The 27001-nt window shown below is 35.1% G+C and overlaps 1 protein-coding gene across 1 annotated transcript; it reads right to left on the minus strand.

Annotated features, from left to right (window-relative positions):
- On the minus strand, positions 1-27001 carry LOC128546696 (uncharacterized). Its single transcript, XM_053517951.1, has 13 exons — positions 26942-27001; positions 21307-21354; positions 20018-20173; positions 17700-17933; positions 17160-17387; positions 16646-16780; positions 10169-10270; positions 9598-9744; positions 7040-7246; positions 5532-5574; positions 3178-3310; positions 1769-1883; positions 1-23 (listed from the first exon to the last, which is right to left on the minus strand). The coding sequence occupies exons 1-13, from the start codon at positions 26967-26969 to the stop codon at positions 1-3; spliced, it is 1599 nt and encodes a 532-aa protein (XP_053373926.1). The 5' UTR covers positions 26970-27001.

Consider the following 27001-nt stretch of genomic DNA (forward strand, 5'->3'; position numbering starts at 1 on the left):
CTACATATCAGATGAACTGTATCCTAAAGATAGAAACAGCCTTTTGGGTTAAAGGTTTAATTACTATGTGTACCTAATAATATACTTACTAATTGAAAATAGATCAAATATGTTGTATAAACAACTCCCCGAAATATGTTTTTTCTTAAAAGGAATGCAATAAATCGTCGTTTAACTTATAATATTGATTGTAAACACACGTGTGTCACCAATTACAAAGCTATAATCTATACGTTTAATGGTTTTAAAATTTTTTTGAATTACGCGTAATTCTCAATAAACTGTTTCAACAAAAACTGCACATATGTCGTCTGCGAAACGTTCTATACTAAGGTCATTAAGTGCAGACGGATTACAGCGTAATTCTCAATAAACTGTTTCAACAAAAACTATTTATCAACACCGGTGTCATTTTCAAGTTTTATCAATATCAACAACTTTAAACAAATTTTTGGTTTAAATGCACCGGGGCCGCTTTTATTGATTATTGCAAATAACAGCTGATCAAAGGAATGTGATAATGAATCGTCTGTTTTACTGCGGTATAATAGTTAGTATAATAAATAAGAAATTCGGAAATAATATTACAGGAGGTACTTTTTATGTTAATTATTTTATAGTTAATTTTTTTTTAATATTTTTAGATTTTGTTCTCATTTTTGTTAACTGGTAAGGTTTTGTCAAGTTAAAGCAACCTGAAAACCTGTTTTTTTCTTATTTTTTAAAAATTTTCCGGCATTGGATTTTTAGAGGGGCAAGGGGGCAGTCCAGACCAAAGACTAAATCTTTTTTGGTTAAACCAAAGGTTTTTTATTCGGTTAACTAAAGATTTAAACGATTTTCAGGTACAAGGGTACCAAGTGCACCGAAGGTTCCAGCTTCGCAAGTTAGTAATTTAAGTTAGGGTAAGAATTAAAGTCCACTTATAGAATAGGGTCAAGGGGTCAGGGGGGCCAGATTGAGCTCGCTGCGGTAATTCTAATACTACTGCGATTCCCGCCGAAACGCGAGGACGAGTCTATTTCATGATAACTATGAAAATATAATTCATAATGGTTTTCCCCTTTACTTGACAATTAAATATTGGTATTTCTTTCATTTTTAAATAGTTTTAAAGTATATGGCAACATAGCTCAGTTGGGTAAACTGCAGACACATTTGTATATAAGTCGTTTTGTGGGTTCGAATCTTCATAAGAGTTTTTTTTTCAGATTTGTTTTTTTTTTTCTATTCGTTTTCATTTTTTTTTTCATTACTTTTGTTTTGTTTCTTTTTTTCTTTGATGGTTTGAATTTGTATATATGTCTTTATATAACACAATAGCATGTTCACTATTTGCATGACTTGAGTGCATGCATTTAATCTATCATCTTTGATATATAATAAACTATTCTGATCTGCCATATCGACTTTAGATACCTCTCTGTCGTATTGTCACAGAGCTATGAAGGAAACCTAATTTTATGCAAAAGTGAATAAAAATTTAATTCTCAATACTGAGTTTCGAACCCACACGGCAAAAGATCTGTTGACCATGGACATCATGCTTTACCACTGAGCTAATTTGTAATTTGAACAAAATCCGGAAATATTTAGATTGTAACATGCTAGAAAAATGCTGAATTCCCTATGTTCCATTTTAATCTATTTATAGTCATGTTTGTAAATATCAAGTTATCGTTGGGGCATAGTACAAAGATTGCAAGATACAAACAGTTAGATTTATCTATGTAAAATATGATTTTTATAAGCAGCATGTGTACATTACCCTTTACAACGACTGCAATATACGTCCAGTTCTGTTTATCATTGTGAGGTATCGCGGTATAGTATCCTGTAGACTCGGTGAGGAATGTCACAGAGTTGACGTAATGCTCACACTCCTGAAAATATACTAATACTTGCAACTAGACGCAGGTTTGAAAATATGAACAATTATTACATAAACCTTATTAATTTTTTTCCTTATTTAAATTAGCTGTTACTGAATGGCATTTAATTACGAATGTATCTCAACATACACAATAATTCGTATATCTGGATAAATTGTACGTATTTGACGAGGATTTTCTACATTAGAAGTAACTATCTAATGACAAAATATTTTCGTTAAATCATAATGTAATATGAAATTGTTCAAGATCACCATTTTTTTTTCAAAAAGGTTAAAAATCTGCTGTATAAATTGCAATGATGAAAGAAGAATTATTTTCTTTTAAATTTAATGATGTGTTTTACTAATGGATTCATTTTGGAGAACAGTTGGTAAATAACAAGATGAAAAGAATAATTATGTTGTAAACAAGAGGCGATGCGCTAATAAAAGATTTGCTATTTATTTTCTCAAGAACTGGACGTAATATACTAAAAAGACTAATTTTCATCCGAATTCTCCTCTTGAGTAACTCCATCATCAAAGGATTGTTGTATATTACATGTATTAAAATGTATGGAAGTATTAGAGTGAACTATATCAAATATATTTTTCGCTGGTAAGTAACTATAAAATGTTCAAATTTAGTCAAAACATGGAATAAAAAAGGAATTTGTTTGTTTTACATGTTAGATAAAATATCCTTCTCTCATGGACACCATATCTTACATTTTCACTCATGAATATCCACTGGTGAAAAATATCTGATGTTCACTCGTGAAAGATATGTCAACTTTGCACAAACATATACTAGCATATGCTAACAAAAGTCATTCAATGACAACACACAATATGCCAATAACGGCATAATATATACTTACATACTTACAAACTATCGGAAAAGGAAATAACTTTGAACACATCAAATGAGTTTTCTGGAATTATACAATTAATTTTAGTACATTCTGATCCTCAAAAAAATCTTCAGTGACTGGGTGGTTAAGGTCCCTGACATTTAACACCCACTTCTCTATGTTGTGGATTCGACACTTCGTTAGGGGTGAAGAATACATTTAGTTGAGGACGCCATCCAACTGGCTTAAGAAACCGGTAGTCCTATCCAAATGCCTGCCCGTGTCTAGAAAATGCTCAGAGGGGCATCTAGGGTCTTCAGCCGCAAAAAAGCAGGAAAGTTGGCCTATCATAGTAACGATATGACTTTAAAGCCACCAATTAAATAATTATTCTCAGAAACTAAAGCTTAGCTAAAAATAAACAAGACGAAATCGGCGAAGAAAACAAACCTGTATAACTTCACTAAAACACTCTCTGATTGACCACTGGTACGAAGATACCTCATTTTCACAGCCGTCACAGTTTGCCATGAACTTTAGATCAGTGAATGGCGTCATATGTTGTCTACAGCTAGGTTTGCAACTGAAATAACAAGTAATTGCATTACAACTTTTCCCTTCGTGAAAACTTTTCGAATGCAGCATTGGATAACAATATTCGAAACATTTAGAGTTTTTGGGCCTAATTCTTGTACGCAACAAACTGAATTGTACATATAAGTTTAGATTATTAGACGTTTATAAAAATAAATCAATGTGGACAAGATGGCGTAACCTTGAGTTTTGGCTACGGACCTGCGTCTTCCACATGATTCCTGTTGTATGGAAAACATTTGAACCAAGTATTGTTAAATCTACTGATTGATTACATATCTATAGATCGGACAAAAAACAGCCCCTGTTAACCTTTGACCTCAAAGTGTTATCTCCACCTCTGAATTATGGGTCTAGGTTGTATTTCAATTAAGAAATATCGTAAATTCATTATGAATGCCAGACCGTTTACAAATCTGATATTTGAGTGTAATCTTGACCTTGGAGTTGTGAGACTTTTTTTTGACATTACCTCGTTACTGTCAACAATGCACCAATAAATATAGGACCTCTTGATCGACAGCCTATTTATGGACCACATTCGAAACAGACCACATAACCCGTTAGCCTAAAAGTAATATAGGGAACTTTTGTTATAAGTTACATTAAAATATCTTCATTCATGGACTAGACATAAAAGTGGGCCTCCGAACTCCAAGTGTGACCTTAACTTTAAGAACACAGGTCTTAAATGAGAGACACCGACATGTTACAGGAAACAGATCCGTGCAGGGTAACATAAAATCCCTGGCATAATAAGTTACGGATCGGTCATGAAACTAAACACGTGAACCTTTGCTATGGGCCATGACATCTCGGGCGAAAATTGTCTAAACACACTTGCCAAGTGATGTTAAAGAGTAATGAATTGGACGAGAAACTAGACTTTTAAACATTTAACCCTTAGCATGCTAGATAAATTGTCGTCTGCTGGAAATGTCGTCTGCTAAAATTGTAAAGTTCATTCAATTTGCTCCAAAATTGGAAGAAATATTGTCAGAGTAGCAAAGAGCTTGGAACCTGATCAGACGCCGATTTAATCGGCGTCTGATCTGGTTCCAAGCTGTTTGCAAAGGCTGTTAAATTCGCCTGCAGCAGGCTAAGGGTTAAGACTTGTAACCTTAACCTTCAAGGTAAGGGCCTAAGTTTAGCTAGAAACATCATCTCGCTAAGAGAAATATTTGTACTAAGTAATATAAAAAGCGCTTGATGTATGACAAAGATTGCAATAAACAGACAATGTAACATACTGTCCTCCAAGAGAGACAAACATTCTGAAAAGATTTAAGAAGATCAAACCATAAATATGGCATCTAGTGTTAACGTCTTTTTTAATGATCTGACTGATGTGGCCTCTAAATTTATGATTGGACCCAGTGACCTTATTTTCAACCTCAGGTAACTAAGTTTCGAATTTGAATGAGATCTCATAGATACAAACATTTTGATAAAGTTTTAAGGAAATCAAACACAAACTTTGCAAACAAAGTTTTAATTGAATCAAGTAAAATGTGGCCTTTTGTGTTTTAACAGTGTTTTGTACAATTTGGCTGTGTAACCTAGTTTTTGAACTTATAACCAAGTACAGTTTGAAACTTGAATTAAATTTCTAAACAAATATTCTGACAAAGTTTTACTAAAATTGACGTTAACGGCCTCAAGAATTAACAATGTTTTCATGAAAAATAACTCAGTGACCTAGTTTTTGACTCCAGATGACCAAGTAACGGATCCGTCTGAGATTTTATTTTAGGTAATATTCTGAAAAAGTTTTATTAAGATTGGGCTTCAGCTGTGAGCTCTAGAGTGTTAATAAACAAACGGTTGACGACGCACGACACAGCATGTTCACAATAGCTCACCTACAGCACAGATCGCCCAACACCAACTATATGAAAAGGTTGCCGAATCTGTTCATGGATGGTATTGGAAATGCCAACTACCGTTCACTCTCTGGGTTGAACAGAACATTTACATATGTTACAAGACCATTTTTCGTGACTGTATTATAGAATTCCACTCATACCAATACAAATGGAGGGGGGCGGTCAACTTGCATAGGATAGGTTGTGTACTTGCGACCCTATTTAAATGTCAAAACTACAATTATTAAACAAAGCGTAGAATACTTAAAATGGCAAAACCATGCAAATAATTTTATCAAACTGTTGAAAATTGGACCGTACCGAAATAAGTAAGTATTGTATTACCTAATACTTATACTCAGTCCGCCGATTTCAAATGGATCCAATTCTGAAACGAAACATCAAATTATGTAAAATTCACAGTCCATGCTGAACAGGAGCACCCCTATGCGGAGCATTAGATGCTGAGTCAAACAGGAGCACCCCTGTGCGAAGCATTAGATGCTGAGTCAAACAGGAGCACCCCTGTGCGGAGCATTAGATGCTGAGTCAAACAGGAGCACCCCTGTGCGGAGCATTAGATGCTGAGTCAAAACAGTGTGCCTTTCATGTCATCGGTCAAAGAGTAAGACTCAAGTTATAGAGGAGAAACTTTACTACAGATTAACCCTTACCATGCTGGACACGATTGGTTCTGCCTTTGCAACCAGTGTAGATCATGATCAGCCTGCACATCCGTGCAGTCTGGTCATGATCTGCACTGTTCGCTATTCAGTCAGTATATTTTTGGTAAGCACCCCTTTTAACAGTTAATGGTACTGTCCAAATTGGAAGACGGACAAGTTTATTATAGAAATTTAGCAGGGTAAGGGTTAATAGGTCACCACCACCTGCACATAATACGTCCACCTGACCACTTCACATGACGGGGACTAAGAAACTTCAACAGAGGTAGATATTTTATTAAAATCAGCATAATACCATCCTTACGTTCTGAACTAAGGAATATAAAATGTAAATATTACTTCATTTTACACCCCTTTATTCTTTGATATTCTTCCCTCTATAAGATCATGGACCAGAGAAAAAGATTTTGTTTAAGGATGGTTTAATTTACAGATTCTTTTTCTATACGCGGAACTGTGAAAATTTTACTTTCCAATAAACACAAAGACAGAATACCAACATGAAAAGTCACATTCAAAGACTGTTTATAATCATTCAGAAACTCACATACAAAAGTCACGTGTAAATGTAAAGGGTGTGTGCACAGAGTGCGTTCATGTATACATAAACAAAAATGAATGTAATAATAAACATGCATGAAAAAAAGAATATGCATTGCGTTGGGGAATGGCGAGTGGTAAAACCTCCACTAGAGAATTTAAACGAGTCTTAAATTTTGAAAACATAATTTGAGCCGCGCAATAAGAAAACCAACATAGTGGCTTTGCGACCAACATGGATCCAGAACAGTTTGCGCATTCGAGCAGTCTGGTCAGGATCCATGTTGTTCGCTAACGGTTTCTGTGATTGCAATAGGCTTTGAAGGCGAACAGTATGGATCCTGACCAGACTGTGCGGATGCGCAGGCTGGTCTGGATCCATGCCGGTCACAAAGCCACTATGTTGGTTTTCTCATGGCACGGCTTAATTCATCAGTTTCAGCATTAACATGTTTATCCGAACATGGAATTTGACCTAAATACTAAATATCTGACTGATCAAATTAAATGGACATACTTTAGACATTTTTTTCAAAAATAAAAAATAGATATAAACTAATAAATTACTTTCAACACTATAGAACTTTTAGAACAACTTGACATACCAAAAGAAACGGACATTAATACCTCCTGACAATCCTGGTTTGAGGCATCTCTTTGGTTGGCATTCCTTTGGAGTAACTACTCCATGTGTTGGTTTAGAGGTTCCACTTTGTTTTTCCGCCTCTGCTTCCGTTTGATTACAATAAAAATTGACAGGACATATAATACAGTCCGATTTCCCTGTGTCAGTCTGATAGTATCCATTTGGACAAGGCGAAGGTACAACAGCTCCTAAACAGTTACAACGACCACATCTGTCACATAATGAATAATCTTTTTATATTTCTTAAGGTTAATATATACTAATTAACCTGCGTCCATAACAATGGAAGTAAAACGTTGACGTAGTATAGTTATGTATAACCTGACAATATGTATAATGTCACTTTTTAAATAATATATCCCCAGCAGTGATTTGTCTTTGAATAAAGTCACTGCTTGGAGTTCAGAGGTGAAGGAGTTATATCAAGTGGACACAGCCCGAGTAATATAACGATAGGCATCTGATTGACAAATAATGATTTTATTCAAAAGAAAATCACTATTTGAGATATATTATTTCGGTTATATATCATTACGCCCGACGTATAACCGCCCATCGTGTATAAATAGTGTTAAAACATGGTTTTGCTATAAAATATTTCTTAATAAATGTATTTCTGATAGTTTGGACTCGATCCCATTCCCCCTTGAAAACTGTAATAAAAGTATTTTCTGACAACAAACACGGCATTTATAAAACATTAAAGGTTACAAGTTAAACTCCTTAATCGTGAATAGACTATATTACATATTCTGTCTATAAAATTCACTTCTAAGTAACGCAGGTCTGTTAGTTTCATCCAGACAATTTCGAACTAAGAGGAGTTATCTATACAAACCTTTCATTTTAGTAGATAAAATGCTTAAATTATGTATAATGATTTTTGACCAAATCGCTTTAGAGATACATGTGTTAGTAAATTTGGACCAGGTCCGGTAAGGAGTTATCCAGGCGAGCCTTTCATAAATTACCGCACAAACCAATATGAATGAAACCTAAAAGAAGATCCTTTTGAAATATGAACGCGACCAATTTGATCCCAAAGAACAAGTAGATATAATACAATTGAGTCAAAGGATGGAGGAAAGTTTATGGCAGTCACACGGCATGTTATGATAATGAGCAAAGTTCTAACCCGCCACTTCACACTTAGTAATATATTTCAAAATAATGCACTGAAATTAATGAATTGAATGAATTTTCTAACATACTAATATTAATAACCCTTGAAAAAGTATAATATGGCATATGGTATTAAGACAATAACTGAATTTGGTGTGAACCATCTCCTCCACCCCCACACCCAAAACAAAATACTACAAAATAGAATTTCATTTTTAGCAATTTGAATATATATTTTAAGCATTCGTCTGCAACAATTCATGTCTCTCAGCAAAGCGGACGAAAGTAGACATACCGCTCATGAACTGATTCGAACTAAACATTCACAATATTCAGTTGTTTGTCGTTGTTTTTCGGAATGGCAGTTGCTTCAAGAACCAGTTCCAGTAGTTTTGAAACTGTAAACGTACAAACAATCTGAAACTGTCAATATCTATCAGATCTTCTTACAAGATTTTATTTTACTTTAAAACTTAATGTCCTACGAAACAAGAGGACCATGATGGTCCTGAATCGCTCACCTGTCCCCACATCGTCGTTTTTTGTCTATTATTTAACACAGTGACCTAGTTTTTCAGCTCATGTGACCAAGTTTTAAACCTGACCTAGATATCATCAAGATAAAAATTCTGACCAATTTTCATGAAGATCCATTGAAAAATATGGCCTCTAGAGAGGTCACAAGGTTTTTATATTATTTGACCTACTGACCTAGTTATTGATGACACGTGACCCAGTTTCGAACTTAACCTAGATATCATCCAGGTGAACATTCTGACTAATTTTCATGAAGATCCATTCAAAAGTATGGCCTCTAGAGAGGTCACAAGGTTTTTCTATTTTAAGACCTACTGACCTAGTTTTTGACCACAGTTGACCCAGTTTCAAACTTGGCCTAGATATCATCAAAATGAACATTCAGACCAGCTTTCATACAGATCCCATGAAAAGTATGGCCTCTAGAGAGATCACAAGGTTTTTTTTATTATTTGACCTACTGACCTAGTTTTTGATGGCATATAACCCAGTTTCAAACTTAACCTAGATATCATAAAGGTAAACATTCTGATCAACTTTTAAATTCATGAAGATCCACTGAAAAAAGTGGCCTCTAGAGAGGTCACAAGGTTTTTCTATTTTTAGACCTACCGACCTAGTTTTGGACCGCACGTAACCCAGTTTCGAACTTGACCTAGATATCATCAAGATGAACATTCTGACCAACTTTCATAAAGAACCCATGAAAAATGTGACCTCTAGAGTGGTCACAATGAAAAGTTTACGCACGGACGGACGGACGCACGCACGGACGGACGACGGACGCTGCGTGATCACAAAAGCTCACCTTGTCACAAAGTGACATGTGAGCTAAAAAGTAAATGGATAACGTCTAAAGTCGCAAGTTATCAGAAAGTACCTTCAGGACAGTAATGTCCGATCCAACATACATCTGTTACAGTAGATAGGCCCAGATTTGGACAATAATATCCTGGTGTACACTGTTCACACTGTGCTGAACCGCTGTTATTGGTAAAAGTCCCCGCTGAGCACGGTGACTTTAAACCTACAATGTAAATTGACCTTTTATTTAGTGTTAACTTAGTGCTCTATGTCAGCATTTAAATCTTTAACACTATATATTAAAATATGTGTTCATTTTGTTACACTCAACAGAATAAATCTGAGTAGAATTACTGAAATAATGAAACCTTTGATAAAAATCTTTTGTTGCGAGAACAAATACAATTTGGTTTTATTCATGGAAAATATTAATGGTTGTTATCAGAATTCGAAATGACACAGAATGTGTGAATGATTTGATGCATATTTATTTTGCTATAAGCTATATGATTCTAATTTCTTAAAATGTAAACATATTATAAACAAAATAGTTCTTTTTCTATAAGTATATTAGATATGAAAGAAATTTATTTCAGATAAAATATCCACTGTTGCGTAAGAAATCCTTATAGGTCTATCCCACTTACCATTCACGCAAAAATGGCCAGTTGGACATATTGTTGGATATTCATAAGTGTTCTCGCAGTAGTACCCGTCAGTACAGTCACACCCCGTCTGGTTAGTGTTTGCTAAAAACAGCAATTTCCAAAATCAATATAGCCTATATACCAATAAAAGAAAATGTTCTTTGTTTTATATAAAATTCAGCTATTCAGAACAATTTTGATACAGTTTCTAGAATTTTACTCCGTCGTAGACCTATTTTCCACAAGATATTCATACATTTGCATCAAGAAAACGAAAAGAAAAAGGGGTGTTAAATTGTATGCAGTGAAATGCAAGTCAACTAAAGTCAGGTACCCTCATATTGCCGCATTTCAGAAAGCGGTCCGCAGAATAAACACCCTACTTTCGTTTTCAAGTTAACAACTCGAAAACATGAGAATATTAGCATGAAAAGTGTCTTATTTTAGGTAAAATTCATTCCACGAACGAAATAATGTCAACTTGGCCTCCGGTTTACGTGCAAATGCGCGAAAAATGGAAAATTAGGATCTATTTATTAGGAATTTCTTTCGACCGAATTACTGCTATATAACCTATGCAGAAATACCAGTAAAACCGATTTGTGCGTAAGAAACTGCTGTTGTGCTTCCAGAACACATTAGAAAATGAAATTAGTTTAATTACCATAATAACCATTTCCTATCTAGTGTGTATTTTACATCAATAAAGAAGCTTCTTATTTATACAAATATTAATAGAGATTTTGACTACTGCGGATTTGAACGAAAGTGTTTTAAATAATTCTTTATCCACATACACTTTGAACACTTTCTAACCATTTTCCGCCGATACGTAAACATATCTTACATGCTTATAATTAAGCAATTGATTGGTTCTCCCTAGCAGAAACGTTCATAACACTAAATGTTTCTAGAACTTAGTAACAAAAACATTCATCTTGTTTAAGTTATTCTGGTAATTTTCATAACTTTTAGGAGAAGCAGCTATCAGTGAGTAGTCTACTTGTTATGTATAATTTAAATAGAAAAGCCAAAACAAAAAGATGTACACTTATAACATTGCAATTTGCTTTCCAGTAAAAATACAGTTCGTGATCTTTATTGACAATATCTTTAAATCCAGAAAAAAGTCAAATAAATCGATTCAGTTTTGATTTCTTCTGTCAGAAAAAAAGTTTCAGGTAGAACGTATGTTCTTTCTGAAATGTTGGTGTCCGATTTTATAATGCCATTTTGTTAATGTTTTTGTGAATATTTTCGAATACACGTGTAATCTCACCATATGGGAAAATTAGACCCATCGTGAAAATCACCACAAAAGCCGATAATACGTTTGGCCAGGTAAATCGGCTGTCGAGACTGTTCGCTAATTTTCGGCCTACTCCGTATTTCAGACCGATGTCTAACCCTTCGCCAATGTACCGTTACATTAATACTTTTGATCATATGGATTTAGGGACATTTTTAAGTCTAATTTACAGTGATTGCAAAGATAGATTAGAAAATAGAAACCTAAATGGTAGTTGGTGGTTTAATCAGAATACCATTTATAACGGTATTCTCAACAAACACATTATTATAAAACCAAACAATGACTTTCCAAAAGTAATTTCTACTTTCTTACAATCAGATGGAAACTCGCTTTTATAATTCTTTCTTTGATGTTTATGATTATGAAATAAAGATTTTAAGTAGTTTTTTATGTAATCAAATAACTGCACATTTATTATTATGCCATGAGCGGTGTCCAACTAGTTTAGAATCTTATGCCAGCTCGAAGATCGAAATTCAACTTCATAACTTATCGAATTTTGATCCTAAGCTACACCTGAAGATCGAAAAACGTCAAATTTCAAAATAGCTTTTAATATCGGGCCAGCTCAATGATCAAAATTTATAATATTCCAAAAGCCAAATTTCGATCTCGTATTAAATGAACAGCCTGTTCCAAGATTTATATTGAAATGAAAAAGTCAAATATCGGGCAAGCAATTAGTGACGAGCCATCTCGAAAATCGTACTTCAAATTTGAAAAGCTGAATTTCGGTATAATACTGAAACTGCGATCTGCTCAAGATTCAAAGATTAAAAATCGTGCAAGATCGGATATATCGAAATTCAAGATTTTATGCCCCCGGGGGCATCAAGCGTTTATTGAACACGGCTCCTTGTTAAAAATCTAAATAGATTATTCCCAGTATTATATTTCAAGCCTGCTCGAATATTCAAAGCTTACGAATTTAAAACTGGTATTGAACGTGAAACTATCTTTTAAACAGCCAGCTTCCTGGAAAAACCAGTACTAGTGTCATATGAGAAGTCATGGTCGTGACCCCTTTTGGTGCTCGAACCCACGATCCCTGGGTTGAGCGGCCGACACATTATCCACTGGACGACCGCACCCATCAAAATATTTGAATTTCGGTCATCCTGCTGGATCTAATTTCAATTCTGCCTCGAAATTCGACGAATTCTTTTTATTTTAATTTCGATTTCCGAGTCTATGCGAAATTCAATGTAAGCGAAATTCAACATCATCCTTTCAAAATTTGAATTTTGATTTTCTACTTCTAACTTGCCCAAAATATGCCGCCTCAAATTTCAACGTTTCTTTTTTAAATTTTGAACTTCGATCCTCAAGCTGTTTAAAATTGACTATTGGCTGTAAACAAATCATATTATGGAGCGTCCACTAATTTATAAATCCGTACATGTGTGCTGTTAAGCGGGTGAGAAGATATCAGTCTTTACCGTTAAGGAGCTTAAATTCCGTAAGAATTGACGGAAACATACGAGAATGTTCGAGTCTTTCCGATAAGGAAAAAAAGCCTATACTCATCTGCAAAATGCTTAAAAAAGACCATTTTCTTCTTCACCTAGAAAACTGAAATTAGTATGAAACAATAGCTAAATGAATATAGTTTACTAAGTCGTTTGCAAAGGTCTTTAAGCACACATAAGAATCTATTTATTCTTTGTTAAACAGAAGAAATTTCAGCAAATTATCCATATTTTACTATGTTTCTAATTGTAGATAGACAGACATAAAGTATACGCAAAAAAAGACCATTTTCTTTTAATTTCATTTTAAAAATAAAATATTCATAAGAAAGACAATGCATTGAATATTATCACATCGTTTGCAAAGCTAAAATACCTATAATACTTTTTCCATGAATTTAAATAAAGTAAAGGGCTCCTTCTTTGCGCTATATAAAATATTTTCACTCGTGTGAAAAATCGATGGGTCTAATTTTCCCATATGGTGAAAGGTCACCCTTGATGTTATTGCACAAATGTTGTTGATACGAAATAAACGTATTTTTCTCTTTCTTTCTATACCACAAACATAGTGAATATAGATATATTTTATATCCCTTTATATCCCTGAGGATCCCCCGAATCAAATCTTGATGAATCTGAAGAGGGATTGATAATTAAAAACCAGGAGAGACATCTCTGGATGGAGACATGTACCAGAAAATTTGACAGAAGAAATGGTTTATAAACACTTTAAGACGTTAAAGACTCTCTGCTGGAATATCATAAAAGTAACAGCTATTCACATATCGGTGAAATCTATATTTACACTGAGCTATAGCTAAGTTCCAATTTTTCATGAAATTTGAAAAATCTAGACTGACGGGACAAACGTACTAAATTTTGCAAAGAGGAACTTTTGATCAAATTACAATACTTTTCGCTGTAAAGGCCAAGGTCACAGTTCTTTTGGTTTCTATTTTACATTATTCAAAATGGCGGTCATTAAAAGAAAACGCTTTTTTAGTAAAAGTTAACCAATATCTTATTCTTGATACATACTTTATGAATAAAGCGATTTATAGCTATTCCTAGGTTCAAGTGATATATTTGCATGAAGAGATGTCAATTGTCACATCATTGTACATCCGTCCGTCCGTACGTCAAAAATGCCTTCTTTTTAAAAAAAACAATATACTTGAATGTGTGTGTGTATAATTACAGATGATCCCAGTAAAGTGCAACTTGACTTTAATTTTGTATTGGTGTAGAGAAAATATATACGGCTGACCAAATTTTAGGGGAGGCATATTATTTTTTGTTTCGTTCGTCTGTCCGTCCGTCACAAAACCATATGTCTCAGAACAGCTGTTTGTCAAAATCTGAGTTTTGTTGATCTCTTTCATTCTTTTATTTTATAATTGTTAAATGCCTAATGCTACTTGTATTATTCATGTGCAGTTGTGAGATAAAGTGACTGTTCCTGAAATACCCTTTTATTAATGTAAAAAGTATGTACGAAACGATTTGATTTTAACTGCTTTAAGAGCAATATTGAGTTTGTTTATAATGTTGTTGCCGCATTTGTTGTTATGAACATAAATATATCGATTTCCTGTTCAATCTTATTTTCGATCATTTATTAATAATATATTTTTCAAAGGTTTAAATATTTGATTCGCATAGCAGAAGGTATTACTAAATCCATTCTTTTTTATTATCTCCCTTTACGGTTCTGATCGAATAATTTCATTGGTAGAGAACAACTACAGCATGCCACATACTAAATATCTAAGCTCTGGGCCTGATCGTGTAAGACAACTACCCGATGCTACATACCTAATATCAAAGCCCAAAGCCATGTGATTTAGTACAAGACGATTTTCAAAATTGCCCTTCTATCGCAATGTCGGTCACCCGTTTACCAGTACCATATAGCTGTTGTCTCCCCTGATATCGATTTTCTGCCATCGGTCGTGAGGTTAACTCTTCCTCATGTATAAAATAGAAAAAGTGGAAAACCACAGTCAGTCTATATAAACCATGTGACCCCCAGGGCTGGGCTATATTTGACCCTAGGGTGATAATTTGAACATTCTTGGTACAGGACCACTAGATGATGTCACATAGAAAATTTCAAAGACATGGACCCTGTGTTTTTGGACAAGATGATTTTCAAAGTTTTTCCGTATATTAGCCTACTGTATATAAACCATGTGACCCCCAGGGCGGCGTTCTATTTGAAACTAGGGGGAGAATTTGAACAATCTGCGTAGAGGACAACTATAAAGCTAGATGATGCTACATACCAAATATCAAAGCAAGCATCTTTAACTATAAAAGGTAAAGGTTTTGTTTATTATAGTATCACCCCTATTGAAAGGGCCAGCCAATTTGGCTTACGAGACACCTTTATTGTGCTTACCAATTACCTCCCAACTCCTACCACTATGCCTGGCGCCAGGCGGATAGAAGCTGGTAACCATTCATTTAACTAGCTCGCGGCTCACGAACCGACCTTTTCGGAACGAGTCCCATGACAAACATCCCCCGGACGAACGCTCCCCATGGGGCTCGAATCTTCGATCTCCCGATCCCGAGGCGGACGCCTTAACCGCTGGGCCACGGTGACCGGTTACTATAATTGCTAGCTTTCAAAAAATAACAACACTTACCCTAATATTGCAGACTCTAATGCAATTTATTTTGTGTGTAGTTACGTAAATGTATGAAGTACGCACAAATGATATAATTTTCCTTTTAAAAAATCTATGTAATTTCTGGATCACTTTGAAGCATACACTGCAACAAAGCAAATTGTTTAAAGCTGTTCAAACTCTGCCAGCTAGCACTTGCTTAAGCAAATTCATATTATACATATTCATTTATTGGTCTCCGTGATTGTTAAAGGACATGATGATATAACAACACTAAGTTAAAATACGTAGACAGCTTGTACGGTCTTCACCTATTAGTCTGGACACGATGCGACCAGTGTAGATCATGATCAGCCTGCACATCCGTGCAGTCTGGTCATGGTCTGCACTATTCGTTACTCAATCAGTATCTTTTAGGTAAGCACCCCTTTAAAACATTAATGGTACTGTCCAAATTGAAAGATAAACAAGTCCATTATAGAAATGTAGCAGGGTAAGGCTTAAAAAACGGCTGGTGTGACAACTGATAATTATAAAATTTACGTGAATGTCTTTCGTAAAGTCAAAACGCAACAAAAAGTTACAGATGATTTAGTCGTACATTTAGAAAGCTATGAGTAAATCATAGTGAACCGAATATTCCCAAATGACCGCAGAAAATATCTTTAAACTTTTTGATTAAGACAAATAAGAAAATGAAAGAATTAATCTTGCGACTGATTTTCTATTCTTGAATTAACTGAGCAGACTAATTTGAGCATTGGTGATTCTTACCCTCAAATGAAGCATAATCTCACTTTGATTTTGGATAATTGAGCCATACCCTGAGAAAACCAACATAGTGCATTTGCGACCAGCATGGATCCAGACCAGCGCAGGTCAGGATCCATGCTGCTCGCTAACGGTTTCTCTAATTGCATGGATCCTGACCAGACTGCGCGGATGCGCGGGCTGGTCTGGATCCATGCTGGTCGCAAAGCCACTATGTTGATTTTCTCATGGCACGGCTCAATTATATATATATACATATCACGAAACTGTCGATATTCAGTTATATTACCTTTGCTGCATAAAGGTGGTATATACCCTGGCTCACATCCTGACAGACAGCTGCCATTGGTTGCATCACATTGTGAGAAATCTTTGCAGAATCCGCACTCATTACAAGCTATACCCCATGTCCGATCCTTACATTCTGTAGTAAATGCATTAATTTCTTGTAAAGATATATAAGATGAACTAAATATTATATAAAAAAAGCAATTATACATACCGGCTATGGGATCAAAAAGATTTTTCCTGGTTTCGGAAAAAGAAATTTTTAAAATCAACCTGGCTAACTCTCATAAAAGAATTATTTCATTATCAAAAAGGGCATACATGTATATTTTGTTACATTGCATAAATATACCCTTTCAAAAAGTGGGAAAAGCGCTTTTGATTAGTATTTTGTATTTAATTTACATTCGTTTATTTTTATTTGAGTTAACTTTTAACAGCGTGAACTAATTTACATTATAAATTGTTACTAACCATATCTAATGGGAAATATAACTTATTTAAGTTTAAGCTACCTCCGTATACTCTGAAGTCACAGAGTACAAGTTGTGTGGACATGTTTGCAAGTTGAAGTCGTATTTGATTTCCTACCGGTGCACCAGTACAATTGACTTTGAACGTTGCATCTTGGGGAATGTAGTCGTCATGTTGGTAACACGATACTCCATTGGTACGATATACAAAGTTTGTGAAGTCGGACAACGAAATATTATGTACAGTTACCTTAAAGAATGGAAAATATGCTGAAAAGATAAAGAGACCACACTTTACAATTAAATAAACGATGTACTAAAATCGTTATTGTGTTACAGCAAACTGTTTATATAAAATTTACAAACAACTTAGAAGCAATATTTACAATTAATAATTGTATGCATAATAAAAATTGGCATGACCAAATTGTTATAGATTAATAATTCAAATTATTGTGAAATATAAAAAAGTATCTAGAAACTAAAATACTCAAAACATTTATGTAACGCATTGATTTTGGATACTTTCTCTAATAAATCATCGAAAGCTAGCAACACTTCTTGTAAAAAGATCAATTTTACAGGTCTTACACGAGTAATTGCGTCTGGTAACAAACAAGAGCTTTCTGAAAGTTGCATCGTAGGGCAACCAAAGCGACCACCAAGGTGCAACCGTTCTTGTTGCCAGTCTTTCTTCAGGAACAGCACTGTCAGTGAAACTGCACGTGGATGAATTGTTATCATTAGCTAGGTACGAGTACTCTGCAGGATATATATTGTCGATTTGACGAGATAACTCCGCATGTGCAATATTTTCTGAAAGTGAAATTTAATCAGAATTGTACATATGGAATTGAATATATGCAGATATACACATTGTTATTATGACGATAACGAAATTAATGGTGATGCGAACGCTTTATGAAATTGAATTCACTAATATGTTTAAAGGGTTGAATTCTTATTTTTTTTAATTCTGTAAAAGAACATTTGACATTTTATCACTATTAATATCATTTTGACTTGCTGTAAAACGAGTCCATTTGCTGTAAAAGTTTCTCTGTGCGTTGCATTTCATATCTTTGCTAGTATCTGTTCTAACTGTTTCCATAGAAATGACGGCGAACATGTTACTAGTTGGAACTGAGTCGGGACGTGATTTTACTGGTTGTTCTGCGTTTCTTGGCTTCAGTGTTTTAGGGTTTTTTATTCTTGAAGATGTCATAAAGTCTTTTCAGTCAGGAAATTCGTCCTGAACTACCTTTTTGTTAACAAATATCTTGGCTAGGTAACCAATATGAACACTACCCTTTGGACTGGTTGTTGATTCTTTCTTTAAGCGAGGCCATAATCTTGCACGAGCTTCGACAATTCAATGTAACTCATTGCAGAGTTAGAGCGGTCTTCTGCGCATGCCCGAAAGTGATAATATTTTTGCATGTCCGCACGCATTTAGTGTATAATATGCTTAAAATACTGACTAAAGGTTAGGGCTAGTATCACCATGGTTACAAAATATATACATTTAAGATATTTTCGTTCAAATTTAGTTAATCCGGTATATACCGGAGTCTGTAATTTATACCGGCGCTCCAAGTCTGCATTGAGTCACAGTCTCGACAATTTCCCTAGGATCATACTCGGATAATGCCGTACTCGGTTCCTTTCAGTTTATATGCACTGTCCGGTATCAGTTCAATGTCACGCTTTTCCTGGAAACGGATTACAACTGGCCGCATTCCTTCATCGGTCGGAATTCCACAATGTGTATTTTGTCAACATACATGTTAGTGGTTTCAAGATCGAGGTAGTCACTGAGTCAGCTATGAAGGTCGAGATGATTTTTCCATTTACGGTCCGGGAATCCGCGAAAAATAAGATTATTCTTAAGATTTTTTGCTTCATTTTCTATACTGTACCTTTGTATTCTAATATTTTGAGCCTATTACACGACCTTCCTACTTTTTGATTATGTTTTGTTTTAGCTTGAGCTCACGTTTTTCTTATACAAGACACATTAAAATATGGAACACTGATTTAAGGTTACAAAACGCAATCTTTAATGTTTACAAACATGATGTTTACGAAAACGAACTGTAAGATTACGAGTGTTAATAATTTACAAGACAAGCAAGCGACGAAATTCAGGTACTACTCCCACATGATAATTTAGTTCAAACTAGCATAAATAGTATAATGTAGTATTCCCTATATATTCTATATAAAGCTGACATTTTTAATGAGCTACCAAACATAGCTTTACCAATTTTAGAGAACAAATCCTTATTTCATAATAAAGTTATAATAAAACTGACATAAAATGAAGAGAAAAGTAGGGGTCTTCTAAACGAGATTTCTCTTGTCACATCTGCTTATCAAAATCACACGGCTGTGACCTGGAAGTACTACTTTTACTAAAGTTGAGATTCACTTCACCAAATACAACCTCCTTTCCCAATTTTTTCTACCAAAATGTCAAAAATATACCCACAATTAAATTTAAACAGAAACCAGCTATAATTTAGACCTCTCTGGCCATGCCTGTCCGCCATTACGAGACTAGACCAGATGGCTCCAACGCTGGTTCCTTTACTATAGTTAGTCCTTTAAACGACAGCATGTTTGTATCATTGTTTGATTGCTATGGTTCTCATGCATCGTTGAACTTAAAAAGGTTGTCGATGAAAGAAGTCGAGTGCATACTATAATGTTATACAAAAATATTTTCTGTACTGAAACGTTTTAATGAACAAAAATCATAATTATCAAACATGTTATCGTTTGCGTTATCGTGCGGGATTTATAGGACTATCTATTGAATGTCAATAAGTAATTGAGACAAATTTATTATGCTTAATCACCGTTATTGTAATCATTCTTGAAAGGTATGTGATACTCACTATACTGGCAGCTGGGTCCCACCCATTCAAAGTCACATCCTGAGCCACATTCACCAGTAGTATAATTAAATTGTTCATTGTTGATGCAGTGACATGCGTATTTACAGCCAGTTCCGAATCGCTTGGTACCGTCTGTAGTTGGACTACATTGTGCACCTGGATAAAAATGTTATAATTACCTAGTGATGGTACCGACCAAAGAAAATATGAACTACATTTGTTTCAAACTCGTTGCATTCGATATACAACATGCAAACTTTTCTCATGGCTTACACTGACGGTTTTTTAATTAATTGTGCTGAAAGATTACTACTTCTGTGAAATTATTTTACTTCGGAACCCTGCCAATGGTTTCTGACGAGAAGAATTTTAAGACTTTTCCCGATGCATTGGCAACCATAGTTTTTCATGTTCATACAGACAATCACCCATAAAACATTCAATAGCTGTTTAATTAAGATTTGCCAGGTATTTTAAAAGTATAAAATAAATTATCATTAGAAATGGACCATTGCAGAAGACAGAAACGATGGACACAGAATATCCACAAAACCACATCTTAGCACTTCATACCCATCATTGCGGTGAAGTATCATCAAAATCCGACAGGGATACGCTGACAAGAATTTTTGCCCGGTTCGGAGGAAAATATGACAGAAGGACAAGATAAAAACAATATAGAATCAAACATGTATAAAAAAAACCATGCTTAGAAAATATAGAATGTGTTTTTTTTATGTGCAAAAGGTCATATTCGCAGTCTAGAATATACTAAAAATCGTGAACAATGGTCGTTAGGGCTAGGTAGTTTCTGTTCACAGGTGGTGTATAAAGGGTGGACTGTATCTCCACATAGACAGGGTAAATATATTGAAAAATAAAGACATTTATTTGCATTGAGTAATCCCAAATATTTTAAGCAAAACTTTTAATGTAGCAATACCGCCTCTATTTAAATCTGTGCAATTTGCAGACACAAGGGGAAACTTCCCGTCCAGGGAACAATCTATGGGGTTTTCCCTACTTCCTGAAAGAGAAAATTGATACTTATTACGCTGACTAGCTTTCCGTTCGGTAAGCAAAATCTCCATTGTTTAGACGTTTCTTTTCAAAAGGCCCGATGAAATATACGTGGTACCATAAAATGAAATCCAAAGAGACTTGTCTTACTTTCAACCGTTTAGTTTTTTTATGCATTTCATTTAACGTTTTAATCTGTAGTGTTTCATGAAGCACATATAGATGTGAAAGAAATACCCACAGTCATTGTGCAGTGTATATATACATACCTGTTGTGTTACTATCACTGGTCACACACTTCAGCTTCCCAATGAGTACTTTAAAGAAAAAGAAAAATATAATGACAAACGTATGCGCAAGCATTAGTTTTTGTAAAAGTTGGAATTTAATGAGTCAACAACCGAACTCTGGGCCACAGTGCTTCTTACAGGCCCGAGGGAAAGTCAGGGTTAGAATAATTAATTGTATTCATTTTCATTTGGATATGTTTACCACCAGCATTTCCATATTTGCGGAAACTGCAAGCGATCAGATCGACTAAATGTCGCCGAAAGGGCTGTTCGATGTAGGCCTCTATGTGTAGACTGTGTCAGACCAGATTCGTTGGGACTTTCAATTTTGACAAACATCATCGTCATGAAGCATTGTTCCTTAACTTATATTTGTCAGTAATGACATGCACAAACCCCAAGCCCATAATTCAAAGATCAAGGCTACTCTCATTACTCTTCTTTGTCAAAGGTCATTACTTTGAAACGCAAGTAACATTTTATTTAATCATTTGAATAAATACTTGCATCAATGAGACGTGTGCCGGGTGCATGCCCGGGCTTAATGTCATACCTGAGGGTGGGGGTGGGGGGGGGGGGTTCAAGGTCTTTAGAGTTTAGAGTTTAGAGCTTAGTTTTTTTTGTGTTGTTTTTTGTGTTGTTGTTTTTTTTCTTATGCTTGTAATAACCTTTTTTGGTTGCGGGTTTAACCCGCTACCAAAGTTAAAGTGTATTTCTGACAATCAAAGCACCCTTATTTGATTCCAAATCACATCCAAAGGAAGTTCATGTGCTACACAAAATAGTCCCATTCATGAACAATGCGGATAAATTATCAACGAAGCATTCTTATTTAACCTTTATCCACTTGCACTGACCATTTAGATTATATATTAAGATCTATCAATAATAAGGCATTCCAGCCCATGGTTACATCACAAGCTGGGTCAGGCAGAGTTCATCTTAGATATGAGGCACATTAAATTTGTATTTGTTTCTCATTCATGTACATTCATAGACTGGCATTTAAACACAAAATAAATTTATCAAAAACCCGCAACTATCAGACATTTCAAGGCTTGGATTATATTAGACACACATGTTTACTAAATGAAATACAGTGTCGCCCGAAAACCCCAATCCTAAATCTCGCCGTCAAACTCTCTCTTAGTGTTCAAATCTAATTCTAAAGCTTGCACAGACAGTATCTTTGATATGGAATGAGCATTTCTTTCATTTGGCAGAAATCTTTGTCACAATGATACGATGTGTCCCACCCAACCTTAGACACCTATCTCAAAGGTAAAGGTCACTCTTAGGAGCCACCAGTCATTTCAGAGTTTGACCTGCCGTACCTCTGACATGTATTGAGGTTTACAAGGCTTAGCTTTGGTCAAAAACTAGGTCACTAGGTCAAATCAAAGTAAAAGCTTGTTAACACTCTAGAGGCCACATTTATGACTGTATCTTCAAGAAACTTAGTCAGAATGTTAATCTTGATGATCTTTAATTAGTATGAATCTGGGTCATGTGGGGTCAAAAACTAAGCCACTGGGTCAAATCAAAGGAAAAGCTAGTTAACACTTTAGAGACCACATTTATGACCATATTTTAATGAAACTTGGTCAGAATGTTAATCTTGATGACCTTTAGGTCAATAGGTCAGGTGAGCAATACAGGGCCTTCATGGCCCTCTTGTTTATTGATTTATTTATTTTTTTTTTTTTTTTTTTTTTTTTGATAGTTAGAAATAAAAATTTCGCGGAAGAAATTTTTATCTTTTTTTTTTTTTTGAAAAACTGAAACTGTTTTATTTGATTAAACGCCTATTTTTACGGAAAACATATTCAATGACGTTTTACAAATACATAAAATTACGAAAAAAAAAATAAGATATTTAATGACATATAACATAAATGAGCATAAATATCATTGTGAATAAACCATTTAGTAAGCATTAAAAAAAAAAGATCAGACATCATATAAGATTAATAAAATATTAGAACATTAAGATACGGTAAGACAGCTGTTTGTTATCAAGGTAAGAATTCGAATGTATTTACACAATAAAATCATCCAGTTCATGTTACTTCAATCTCTTAAAAAAATACAGTCACAGTTTCTAAAAGAGTGCATAGTAATTTCCAAAATAATGAGTTTTCAACTTCTTTTTGAAAACATCTATTGTGTCTGAGTTCCTTACTTCGAGAGGCAATTCATTCCAGAGTTTAGGTCCAACAGTACCAAAACTTCTGTCGCTGAACGTTTTGCGCTTGTTGAAAGGAACAACGAAACACCCAGTAACGGAATTTGAAGAACGCAAGTTCCTTGTCTGTGTTTGTTTTACGAGAAGTTCAGAAAGATATTCTGGAGAGTTTCCAACTGAACAATTATACATGTAGGTGAGCATTTTGAATGTGATTCTGGCTTTGATTGGTAGCCAGTGAAGGTCATACAGCGCTTGCTTGGAACTGTCATATTTTCTTCGATGTAGGACAAGTTTTGCACACATGTTCTGAATTCGTTGCATTTTGTTTACTTCGCTTTGAGCAATACCATATAGAATGACATTACAGTAATCCAAATGGGATATCACCAATGACAGTACAAGGGTTTCGGTAGCCTCTTTGGTAAGATATTTCCGGATACATTTTATTCTGAAGTAGTTGAGCATTGCTGTTCTACACTTTCGTTTTACATGCTCTTTTAGATTCAAGTTTTCATCCAGGAATGCACCTAGATATCGAATAAAGCTCACTGATTTCACTTCATCACCTACAATACATACTTTGTCAGTTGAACACTTAGAGAGCTGTTGCCTACTACCAAACATGATGAACTCGGTTTTGGAAGTGTTCATTTTCAGCTTATTTTCATTCATCCAGTTGTTGATTGTTTTAGCACATTGTTCAAGTTCTCGTATTGCCTGGGATTCTACTATTGGAGATGATGGTTTAAAGCGTTTATTAGCAGTGTGGTCATCCGCAAAGCCGTAAACTCAACTGAAATCGACGGCGGAATAACATCAAACAGTGTCCCCGCATATGTCAAATATAGCCAAGGTCCTAAGCAGCTCCCTTGTGGAACGCTACAATTTAACTGGCGTGGAGATGACATGGCTGAATTGACACTTACACGACAACTTCTGGGGCGCAGATAGGAATCAACCCAGCTCAGTGCTGTTCCACGAACGCCATACTGCTTGTTTAACACATCAACAAGAATGTCATGATCTACAGTATCAAAAGCGGCACTGAGATCGATGGCAATTAGCGCCGTAACTTCTTTCTTCTCCATTGCATCCAGTAAATCATTTACAAGACGTAACAGTGCTGATTCGCAAGAATGGATTTTCCTGTAAGCAGATTGGTTTTTTGGTAGAAGATTGTGTTTGTTTACATGATCATTGAGCCTGAACAGAGCTGCCTTTTCAGTTAGTTTTGACAGAAACGATAGATTACTAACAGGCCTGTAGTTTGCGAATTCAAGTTCCAGTCCCATTTTCTTCAACAAAGGTCTTACAATTGCCTGTTTCCAATTTGTTGGAAAGATGCCGTCGCGCAACGACAAATTAACCAATTTAGTAATAACAGGCAACAGCTCATCCAAATATGATTTTAGCACTTTTGTTGGTAGAATATCAAGTTCACATGATTTTGTCTGTAGTTGGTTTATAATTTTTCTAACTTCTTCCTCGCTCAGATCTTTAAAACTGTCAAAACAAGGAATATCTTTTTCGCATGGTTGAAACTTATCGAAATGTTTCAACGGTTCTCGAATTTTTTCGATTTTATTCATGAAATGATCAGCAAATTTCTCAGCCAGTGTACTGTCATGTCCAGTTGGCATAGGGTTCTCCGACCTAGTGCCTGTTGTCTCAGATACAAATCTATAAGGCTTTTTCGAGTCACCTTTTGCATGAAGAACTTTTTCACTCAGAGATGACTTTTTCTCATGTTTGAGTTCTTTTTCGTAGTTTTTACGCGCTGTTTTGAAGGCTTCATGCAAATGTGATTGTTTATGTTTCTTCCACAAACGTTCAGATTTGCGAGCCACTCTTTTAAGGTGAAGAAGTTTTTCTGTGAACCAGGGTTTTGGAGCGCGATGGTATTTGTTTTTTCTATAAATGGTGCGTGTGAGTTCAAAATATTTTCTACTGCTGTCTGAAACTCTTCAACAGAAAGGTCGACATTATCACTTTCGATTGTCATTTTTCTCAGATCGCTTGAAAAAGTGTTCGTATCCATGTCTTTGAAATTTCTAAAGAGCACAACCTCACTGGTTATATTTTCCTTTCTAACATTTGTCACAATTTTGACTGCACAGTGATCAGAAATATATGGACCCTGTTCACAAGAAACTACTTCAACACCATTTACGACTTCCGTAAGGACATAATCAAGAATGTTACCACCAGTGTGTGTACTAAATTGTACATGTTGTTGTAAACCCATGGCGTACAAAGAATTATTGAATTCTGTTACTGCATTTGTGTCATCGTGGATGTGAAGATTAAAGTCACCCATGACCATTACATTTGAGTACTGTGATAGTACTCCCTCCATATATTGAAAGAAGTCTGTGACGAACTGGGAACAAGTGGATAAAGATGGAGGTCTGTAAATCCCAACTATATGCATAGTAATGTTCTTCAAAATCAACTGCCAAATACCATATTCAAAACTGTGAGAATTTCCTGCCGAAAGTTTGCGCATGTTTACAGCAGATCTACACGTCAGTGCAACACCGCCACCCACCCTATTTTGCCTGTTCGTAACACTCAGTTTGTAGCCATTTTGATTGAGATCAGACGTTTCATATTGGTACTGTTTGTCGTCCGAAAACCAAGTCTCTGTAAGAAGAGCAAAATCTATCTTTTCCTCGCGTAATAATTGACCAATAAGAACATCCTTGTTTACTGCCGAGCGACAATTTAGCGTCAAACATGTTAGCTGTTCATTTTGTCCATTCAATTTATTTCCATTTTTCTTAGGGTATATAAGGTTGCTTAAGTTTACACCTCTGAAAACCACTGGTTTGATAGTTAGAAATAAAAATTTTGCGGAAGAAAAAGTTAGTACTATAATGAAAAATAAGTGTGAAACATCCAAAACACGACGTCGTGAAATTTCCCGTAAATCTCCAAAATAGGCCTAGAATCTTTGACAATGGCGACCAGAAATAAACAACGGCGTGTATAGAACAATATTCTTACAATTAGCGAGGCGTGACTTATCCGCTATCCTCGGTGTTTACCGCTGTATTGTTATGAGCTAAAAGTGCAGACACGCCTTGATACATAAAGTTGATCTATAGAAAACCAGACTACTGCAAAAATCGGGTGACTTTTTATAGTTCACCAAAGAAAAAAAACCAAAAGAAACATGCTTTAAGTCCTGTAATCCTGTTTCATGACGACATTTTATGTCAAAGGAGAGGTCCAAAATGTGATGGGACAGACTTACACGGACTGACACGTGGTCACGAATAAGTTCCCGAAGAATACAATAAATGCTCTCACTGTATAAGGATTAAAATTATCTTTTATCTGGCTTCAGTTTGTACGTTATTTGTAGGGTTTACAGATGCATGAACTATAATTTAGTAATCTTACCTAATCATATAATAATCTTACCTAATGATATAACAAGCCGAGTGAACATCTTCAAACCACATCAAAGGCTGCTACACCTGA

This window comes from Mercenaria mercenaria, chromosome 11 (genome assembly GCF_021730395.1).
Source record: "Mercenaria mercenaria strain notata chromosome 11, MADL_Memer_1, whole genome shotgun sequence".
NCBI lineage: Eukaryota > Metazoa > Mollusca > Bivalvia > Venerida > Veneridae > Mercenaria > Mercenaria mercenaria.